This window comes from Hyla sarda, chromosome 2 (genome assembly GCF_029499605.1).
Source record: "Hyla sarda isolate aHylSar1 chromosome 2, aHylSar1.hap1, whole genome shotgun sequence".
Lineage (NCBI taxonomy): Eukaryota > Metazoa > Chordata > Amphibia > Anura > Hylidae > Hyla > Hyla sarda.
Genome location: NC_079190.1, coordinates 485,387,541 through 485,397,481, shown reverse-complemented (window position 1 = coordinate 485,397,481; position 9,941 = coordinate 485,387,541). Strand labels below are relative to the sequence as shown.

At 43.9% G+C, this 9,941-nt stretch overlaps 1 protein-coding gene across 1 annotated transcript; it reads left to right on the top strand.

Annotated features, from left to right (window-relative positions):
* The first annotated feature begins 1,407 nt into the window (after positions 1-1,407).
* Positions 1,408-3,296, top strand: LOC130358082 (claudin-8-like). The gene has a single exon (XM_056560883.1). The coding sequence runs from the start codon at positions 1,786-1,788 to the stop codon at positions 2,464-2,466; it is 681 nt and encodes a 226-aa protein (XP_056416858.1). The 5' UTR covers positions 1,408-1,785; the 3' UTR covers positions 2,467-3,296.
* Positions 3,297-9,941: the final 6,645 nt, after the last annotated feature.

Below are 9,941 nucleotides of genomic sequence, written 5' to 3'. Positions count from 1 at the left end.
CGGGACCGGCGCGATTTCACCGCGGCGGTCCCGAACACCCCGACTGAACAGCCGGGTTAGTGCTTACAGGACACCGGGAAGGACCTTACCTGCCTCCTCGGTGTCTTCTCCGTTCAGGGATCCCCTGTAGGCCGGCGCTCTCCTCGTCATCACGTCGTCGCGTACGTGCGTAACGACGTGATGGCGGCGACGGAGAGTGAGGATACTCGGCCGGCAGCAGAGACGTTCCGGAGCGACGGGGACACGGCGACAGCGATGGAGCGACATTCAGGGCAGCGGTAACGGGTCCGGAGCGGCGGGGACACGTGAGTATTACCTCCTATCCAGTGGTCTTCAACCTGCGGAGCTCCAGATGTTGCAAAACTACAACTCCCAGCATGCCCGGACAGCCTACGGCTGTCTGGGCATGCTGGGAGTTGTAGTTTTGCAACATCTGGAGCTCCGCAGGTTGAAGACCACTATTGGGTTCAGAATCTTTATTTTTTTAGATTTTGACCCTATAAATTGGGTGCGTCTTATACGCCGGTGCGTCCTATAGGACGAAAAATACGGTACTTGATTAAATAGCAAACAACTAGTTCATGTTCCCCAAAAGGTAAGCAATTACATATAGTATTAGCAATGTCTCTTTGATGGGTCGTGCTGTAAATATACTCTTAAAGTCAATATGCAGCGCTGCGTATTGACTTTAACATAATCACACCACAGCGAGATACGAAAGTGTGTATCTACAGCGCGACCTATCAAACAGACATCGCTAATACTATATGTAATTGCTTACCTTTTGGGGAACATGAACTAGTTTTTTGCTATTTAATCAAGTTCATTATTTTTTATTGATACCATTTTTATTTCTTTTATTTAAATTGTCTATGTTATGTCCAATGCAAGGGCCCTGCAGAGAACACCGTAGCATAATTATTGACCAATAAATAATTTTGGACCACATCTGACTTATTCTACCGTATATCCTTTCCTTTATTACTTTTCTATTCTCAACCTAGTAGGACTGTATAGTATTGTTGTTTTAGGTTGAATCCACATGAGCCCAGGGTTACGGCATATTTTGCATTTAATCTATTCATTTGATACGTTGAACTTTCACCCGCATCGCTGTGTAAATCATTTGCCCTCTTATCCTTTTCCTTTCCTCTCTTGCTGGTTTCTTTTCTGTGTTTTCAAGTGGATTCTTGTTGTTCTTCAAAAATCTCAATCTGTCCAATCGGGTCAATGCAATACAAAAGAATGTGGTTTCTCGGGCACGGAGACCTGTTTCCTAGTGACAGCTTATCACAGTCTCCTTTTTCTCTATTATAGTACGGCTGCAGATTTTTGGAAGACGTCCATGTGTTGGGAATAGTTGCTGTTTATTGAAGCGGCGGATGGATTGTGCATGTGTGCGTAGACTGCCCTTCATCAGACCTGTTCACACTGTCCGCTGTTGTGATGTAGTACATGAGAGAAAGCAGGTACGAGCGCAGAGGTAACAGTTATTGCAATGAAGAATCCTTTGTTGGTCCTAACCACTCCCCTTCCAGCTATCATGTCATTGGCAGGTAAACTCACCCAACCTGATAAACAGGTACTTTTGCTCCACTTGGTGGTATTTCAATTTTAGAAACAGTTCAGTACATAAAATTCCAACCAGTCTCTGCTGGATTCGTGTTGGTAGCAGGTGGCTGAGACGTGTTCTGCAGTGTTTCTCAGAGATCTTATTGTGTTCCTTGGGTACACCTGAGACCTGTCTTACAGCATCCTCTGCGACACGGCCACTATTGAGACGCCATGGATAAAGGTGCTGTGCAAATTGCCGGACTGGTGCTAGGATGCATTGGTATCATTGGCACTTGTGCAGTGACAGGCATGCCACAATGGAGAGTGACGGCATTTATCGAGAACAACATCGTGGTGTTTGAGGCCCTCTGGGAAGGACTATGGATGAACTGTTATCGACAAGCCAACATACGGATGCAGTGTAAAATGTACGACTCTCTGCTGGCGCTCTCCCCGGACTTGCAAGCGGGTAGAGCATTGATGTGCATTGCGGTGCTTTTGTCATTCATGTCCTTCATGATCGCCATCATCGGCATGAAATGCACCAACTGTGCCGGAGACAATGAGAAGACCAAAAGGATCATACTCCTAGTAGCAGGAATTACTTTCATCATCTCCGGTGTCCTTGTATTGATTCCAGTTTCCTGGACAGCCAATCAGATCATCAGAGACTTCTACAACCCCATGGTCAACCCATCCCAGAAGAGAGAGCTTGGGGATGCTCTCTATATCGGTTGGGCAACAGCGATATGTCTGGTGGCTGGCGGATGCATTTTATCTTGCATGTGTTGCTCTGGTGAAAAAAAGTTCAAATATTCTTTACCTCGAAAACTGGCAGCGTCAAATGTCACTCGCCAGACAGCGGTGCCGAGGAAGACTTCAAGTCTGTACTCAAAAAGCCAATACGTTTAGTCATGTATATTGCGTGGCCAAAATAGTATGGGTGTATGGAGATACCATTTGCACAGTTGTGAAAGTAAGGGTCCAACCATTGAGCCATTGGAAATATAGACTGGCATCATGCCATCTCTTGGTAGAAGGGGCCAGTTTTGGATTATGGTGTGAATGTAAGGATTTACAGTATCTCTTTCACAGGAAACATGGAAGGTAAAGACTTCTGACATTCCATGTGGGTGACCTTCTACAATAAGCATGCCTTGAGGTGGAAATCTTCTATGGTAACTTGTAAGGAGAGATGACATGCAGGCAGGAGAAAGTAGACTCTAAGAAATTCTAATTCCTGTAATATTGGACCTTATTACATTTTCATTGCCTGGCAAATAATAAGGCTGTAAATAGGTCGGAGGTGATGTTGTAGCTCTGTCATTATTGTTTGTATACGTGGTTTTGAGTGAATCTGAATATGAAAATCATCAATAGGAAATGATCTGATGTGGTGTATATTTTTGTAGATGTTATACTATATTGCTTTATGTTATGGTAGGTGCTGTACGTGGTGCCTTTATGGATGCACATTAGAGTGCCTCTTTTCTAAGGGGCCATAGGCACTCTGTGCGCCACCATATGGTGCCTCTGCATGGCTCGTACTATGAAGATGCACCTGCAGTCAGAGGTGTAACTTAAGGCCAAACTTAGTCCAACGCCACCAGCTACCATGGGCCATTTATAATACAAGAGCTTTCTTTTGTGGCAGAGGGGTCTTTGAGGTCCTTCAAGCATCCTGGCCCAGATGCGACAGCTATCTCTGCATCCCCTCAAGTTACACCCCTGCCTGCAATACAGAAGGTACATACACCTGCTAGACTTTTATATACAGAAAGGTTATACTAAGCCAAAATTGCATAGTGTTTATAAGGCCTAAAGGGTCCTAAGTTGGATAGCTACCTACTAAGTGTTTGTTTGGCAGACAGCTATTTCTCGGACCCCCATATACATTAAAGTTTGACTGAGTGTGTATATAGAGAAGTATAGAGAAATAAATAGAAAAGAGTATAGAGAAATAAGTCTTCTCTGGCCCTGGTTATCTTCTACTAAAAATATGCCCCTCTCTTCTTTCCCCCGACATATGCCATCGAAAACGGGTCAAGTGAATAGCAACATAGCAAAGGTAAGGAAAGAGTCCTCCACCCAGGACCAAAATATTGCTAGTATAAAATAAGTTATGTTTGTTTATATTGTTGCTAACCCTTCATATCTGATCAACAACCAGAATGGCTTGTGTACAGTCGCATAGGGGTTGTCACTCTTCGTTCCAAGACCCCTAAACCCTGAATTGAAAACATGCCTATTTAGGTGGAAAAATTAATGCAGCCTTTCAAGTTGTACTCCATTCTATTTGGATGTAGGTATGTGTGACCGCTATCTACATTAACCTCAAGCGACAATGTGGTGTGTTGGGATATCCTAAAGTACTAGGAATCAAGAGAAGACAAGTCAATGAATAATGTTAAAGGTAAGGGGTGGGGGATTGGGGTGCCCTGTGGATAGGGGATAATTTGTTAAAGGGGCAGTCCAGTGCTGAAAAATGTATCCCCTATCCTAAGTATAGGGGATAAGTTTCAGATTGCGGGGGGGGGGGGGGGGGGGGGAACCGACCGCGGGGCCCCCGTGATCTCCTGTACGGGACCCCGGCTCACTGGCCAGATAGTGGCTGTTGACCACCGCAGGAAGCAGAGGCCGACACGCCCCCTCAATACTGCGCTATGGCAGAGCCTGAGATTGCCGAAGGCAGCGCTCCGGCTCTGCCATATAGTTGTATTGAGGGGGCGTGTCAGCCGCCACTTCGTGCGGTGGTCAACACGCCCCCTTCCCGCGGGCTGCCGGGGCCCCATACAGGAGATCGCGGGGGGCCCCAGCAGTCGGACCCCCCGCGATCCAAAACCTATCCCCTATCCTTAGAATAAGGGATATGTTTTTCAGCACTGGATATCTCCTTTAAGTATCAGAGTTCCCCTTTAAACTTAGGTTTGTGTAACGTGTAACTCATCTCCACTTCAGGGTTGCAGTACAATGGGATCTGACTATATTTGTATTATGTGTTTAGCTGGACAGCGATACAGAGGAAGTATTGGGAAAAAAGATAAAAATATTCTCTGGAATGTTTTAGAATGTTCTAGAAAGTTATATCAATGACATTGTGCTCAGAGGAAGAGATTTATTAAAACCTGTCCAGAGGGAAAGTTGCTGAGTTGCCCATAGCAACCAATCAGATCGCTTCTTTCACTTTGCAGAGGCCTTGTTAAAAATGAAAGTAGAGATCTGATTGGTTGCTATGGGCAACTCAGCAACTTCTCCTCTGGACAGGTTTTGATAAATTTCCCCCAGAATGTTGGGTCAGGTCTTCAGTAAAGCTCTGTGCTGTACCAAAGGGCTTTGAGCCTTCTCCATTCAGAAGTGGTCCAAGATGATGGTCACCACGAATGTGATCTTCTCACGTGTACCTAAAACAGTGTTTCCCAACTTGGGCGCCTCCAGCTGTTGCAAAACTACAGCTCTCAGCATGCCCGGACAGCCTTTGGCTGTCCGGGCATGCTGGGAGTTGTAGTTTTGCAACAGCTGGAGGCACCCTGGTTGGAAAGCACCGATTTAAGACGTTCTTTTTGTCTGAATTTCACCTTTCAAGTCACATGTAGGATGAGGTTTCCTAAATATTGCCAAGCCCTTTATAAAAATAGATTTAAATTTCGAAAGGGAACATTGTGCAACAAAAGTCATAAATAAGGCAATACGCGACCGATTATGAACGGAAATGTACAAGGCGCAAATTATCTGAATATTTGAATCAGTAAGGACTTAAGGCTGGGTACATTTTTTTTTGTTTGATTGTTTGTTTTTTCACAGTATTTTTTGACAAAACCAGGAGTGGAACTAACAAAGAGAAAAAAAAAAAACTATAATAAATAATGAACCTTTTTCTGTGTTTTGGACCTACTCCTGTTTTTGTTGCACAATCTTACCATTAAAATTTTTTTATATGTTATTATAAAGACGGCCTTGGCAATTTTAACTTCAATTCAGCCGATGACTACATCACCCATGATGCTCTTACAGCCAAAATGCTGCCAAACAGGGGTCAAGTCCTGGAAAAAAAAAGTGTGGGAACTCACCCAAGATTTAGACTTAAAGGGGTACTAGACATCGTATACCCTATTCAAAGGATAGGGGATAAGGTGTCTGATCCCGGGGGTCCCACAGCTGGGGACCCCCTTTTTCTCCTTGCTGCACCCAGCATTCATTTAGAGCTTTGGGTGAAGCGCCGGTGACTCGTAACGTCACAACCCCTCAATGCAAGTCTATGGGAGGGGGCGTGAGGGCCGTATACTTGTATTGAGGGGGCATTACTGTGACGTCACGAGCCTCTGCCCCGCATCACCAGTCATCCAGCACGGAGCCAAGCTCGCTCCGTGTATTGGATGTTTGGGGTGCCGCAGCCGAGATCGCGGGGGTCCCCAGCAGCAGGACCCTTGAGATCAGACATCTTATCCCCTATACTTTGTATAGGGGATAAGACGTTTAGGGTCAGAGTACCCCTTTAAGGGCTGGTCCTGAGGGACTCCTGCTAATGGGAACTGCGTTCCTGCTGTGGAAAAAGTGCAGGAACTCCGTTCCCACGAGTTCCTGCAGGACGTGAGCCCTGCTGCCAAAGCATCATGGGATATGTAGTTCATAACATCTGCAGTGCCAAAGGTTGCTGGTCCACACTCTTCTAGAATGAAAGAAGAGCATTAGGATGATAACTCCTCACCTTCGCTATATCCCATATGACAGTGGTCCCCAACCTGGTCCTCAAAACCTACCAACATGTTGTTCCCCCCCCCCCCCGTTCCTCCTTTGGAATAGAACAGGGAAAAATTCTAATCCTGGACTGTTGGAGGGGCTTAATGGGGTTCTCCAGTGGAAATTTTTTTTTTTTTAATCAACTGGTGCCAGCAAGTTAAACAGATTTGTAAATTACTTGTATTTAAAAATCTTAACCTTTCCAGTACTTATCAGCTGCTGTATGCTCCACAGGAAGTTCATTTCTTTTTGAATTTCCTTTCTGTCTGACCACAGTGCTCTCTGCTGACACCTGACACAGAGTAAGAGCAAATCCCTATAGCAAACCTATCCTGCTCTGGACAGTTCCTGACATGGACAGAGGTGCCAGCAGAGAGCACTGTGGTCAGACTGTAAAGAACTATACAACTTCCTCTGTAGTATACAGCAGCTGATAAGTACTGGAAGGGTTAAGATTTTTAAATCGAAGTAGTTTACAAATCTGGTTAACTTTCTGGCACTAGATGATTTAAAAAAAAATAAAAAAAATGTTTTCCAGCGGAGCACCCCTTTAAGGACTGGGTTGGGGACCTCTGCTATAAAGCAAGAAATGTCCAAGATATTGAATGTTTCAATATTTATTAAAAAATAAAACCTCACTTTAGATGCAAAACAACAACTCCCAAGCATGCCAGGACAGCCAAAGGTTGGGAGTTGTAGTTTTGCAACAGCTGGAGGCGCACTGTTTGGGAAACAGTGCTTTACATTAAAGGAGTTAACCAGGATAAAAAAAAAAAAAAGTAGCCTTCTTCCAGAAACAGCGCCACTCTCGTCCTTTGTTTTGTGTGTGGTATTGCGATACCACATATGTTTATTTCTGCTTAAATTATTATTATTATTTTTTTATTTGAAAAGGGGGGTGATTCAAACTTTTATTAGGGAAGGGGTTAATTCACATTTATTAACAATTAATTTTTTTTGCATTTTTTTCACAATTTTATTTTTTTAGTCCCCATATTTCGGTTTTAGGTCCAGTGGGAAAACCGCATACGGGGCAAAAATGAGCCGACCGGAGTCAGCGTTCCACTCCGGTCGGCTCATTGAAATACATTGCATACGGGCCGCATACGGCTGGGATACGTGAGCACCCGGTCTTAGCTCCCCCCAGCCGTGTACGGTCCCATGTTGGTTAAAACGTAATGTGAACCCAGCTTTAAAGAGCTATTGTTTTAATGGGGCATCTGTTTGTCTATAAAAAGGAGGGATGCCCAGTGCCGAGAGTTCCATTAAAATGTCAGTATTTGTTGAAGCCACTCCAAAAAACACAGGAACATGCCAAAGAAACCTGACGAGTTTTAAGATCTACAAGTATCCCTTCATCATGCCTCCTTGTTCAACGTGAAACGTGTCAGTTTCTTATGCACTTTCCTGTGTTTTTGAGTGGTTTTTTTTTATATCGGTCACATGGTCATACCTCCTGGAGGATTGGCCCACAAAATAACTCTCAAAAGGTACATGGTTTACATACAACAGCCCCAAAGCATATATTTTTGACAGGTTTTGGTGATGTCCAGGTGTAGATTAGAGGTAGGGCTTAAAAATCTCCCAGGAACGGGGATTTATAATGTTAAGATGTATGAATGTGAATTATGATGTGACTGACAGTAGCCTCAATATGACAATGTTGCTGGGTCTTAGCAGACCCTAAACAAGCTTTTAGGGCAAGTAATGTCCCCATAGAAGACTATACTCAAATGGATTTACTAGTAGGAGCAGTGTTTTCCCAACCAGGGTGCCTCCAGCTGTTGCAAAACTACAACTTCCAGCATGCCCGGACAGCCTTTGGCTGTCCGGGCATGCTGGTAGTTGTAGTTTTGCAACAGCTGGAGGCACCTTGGTTGGGAAATACTGAGTTAGCGCATATACACAGTGCACTTTAAAAGTTTAATATGAAGTTTAATATGAAGTTTAATGTGGAATATGAAGGAAAACTCAATAGAACTTTGATAAGGAAAAAACAAAAAATGAATACTTGATCTATGAGGACCAGCATGTAAACAAACAAACAAAACAAAAAAATTGTTAAAGATGAAAAAATATTCCAAAACATTAAAATTTATAAATAAATTAATTGAAAAAAAAACAACATCATAAATGTTTTGAGGCCAACATAGGATGGCGAACCCCAAATTTGGTTGTTAAGGGGTTAATGTTTCTGCACTGCTAAAAAAGGTGAAATGTTGTTGACTTTTCTGGCCGCCGAATGGCATGGATGTTTTTGTATCATGTTGTTACTGTACACACATTACATGTAAGGATTTGTTGTATGATTTCTGTAATAAAATGTCATTTTTCGTGGTTTGCCGGTGAGGTCTCTGGTGTGTGTGGGACCGGGCCATAGGAATCAAAACATATTTAGAGTCCCTGTTGCCCCTAGCAACCAATCAAAATCCATCTCCCATTCTTCTGGCACCATTTATGTTACGGAATTCTAATTCTGATTGGTTGTTCTGGTAACAAGTCATCTAGTTTAATGGTCTTTAGTCTTAAAGGGATACTCCGGTGGAAAACATATTTATTTTTTTAAATCAACTGGTGCAAGAAAGTTAAACACATTTGTAATTACTTATATTAATAAAAATCTTAATCCTTCCAGTACTTATTATCTGCTGAATACTACGAGGAAATTCTTTTCTGTTTGGAAGACAGAGCTCTCTGCTGAATCACGAGCACAGTGCTCTCTGCTGACATCTCTGCCAATTTTAGGAACTGTCCAGAGCAGCATATGTTTGCTATGGGGATTTTCTCCTACTATGGACAGTTCTTAAAATGGACAGAGATGTCAGCAGAGAGCACTGTGCTCGTGATTCAGCAGAGAGCTCTGTGTTCCAAAAAGAAAAGAATTTCCTCTGTAGTATTCAGCAGCTAATAAGTACTGGAAGGATTATAAAAGTAATTTACAAATCTGTTTAATTTTCTAGCACCAGTTGATTAAAAAAAAAAGTTTTCCACCGGAGTACCCCTTTACGCTCTGCAGGTGTGGTGAAACTACCGCTCCCAGCATGCCCTGACAGCCTTGGAAAGAGCAAAAGGTGACCACACATTTTGGACAACTGTCAGCCGGATACTTTTTGACTGACAGCATGCCACATACACATGTGTGCTTGGCCAGGGTCACATGTAGCGCATCCACAGCGTATTTGACACTGCGGATTAGCTACTGACTCTTGGCCTAGTTCAGGGAGCAGAGGGAGCGACCGCAATGGCTGTGAGTACACTGTGCATGCGTGCACGATTCACAGATCCCTGTGTGTCTGCCCGTAGCAGCACTCTAGGGACAGTCAGTAGCACATTTGCAGCGTCAAATTACGCTGCGGATGCACTAGGTGTGACCCTACCCTCAAGAAGATATTCCTTTTACACAGAATAGGGGACAACAAGCTGATTGGTCCAAATCTGACAGCTGGAAACCCCCCCTATTCAGAGAAGGGGGACAGAGTAAACGGAGTGCACCACGTGTGCTGTCAGTGCTCCATTTCTTGTCTGTAGGGCTGTAGAGCATTGCCAAATCCTGAGCTTGATAGTTATTCCCTATCCAGTGGTAAAGCAGTAACGTGGGAGTAAGATGGGAATACTCCTTCAGGGACCGTTCACGGGGGCTGATCTTTTGT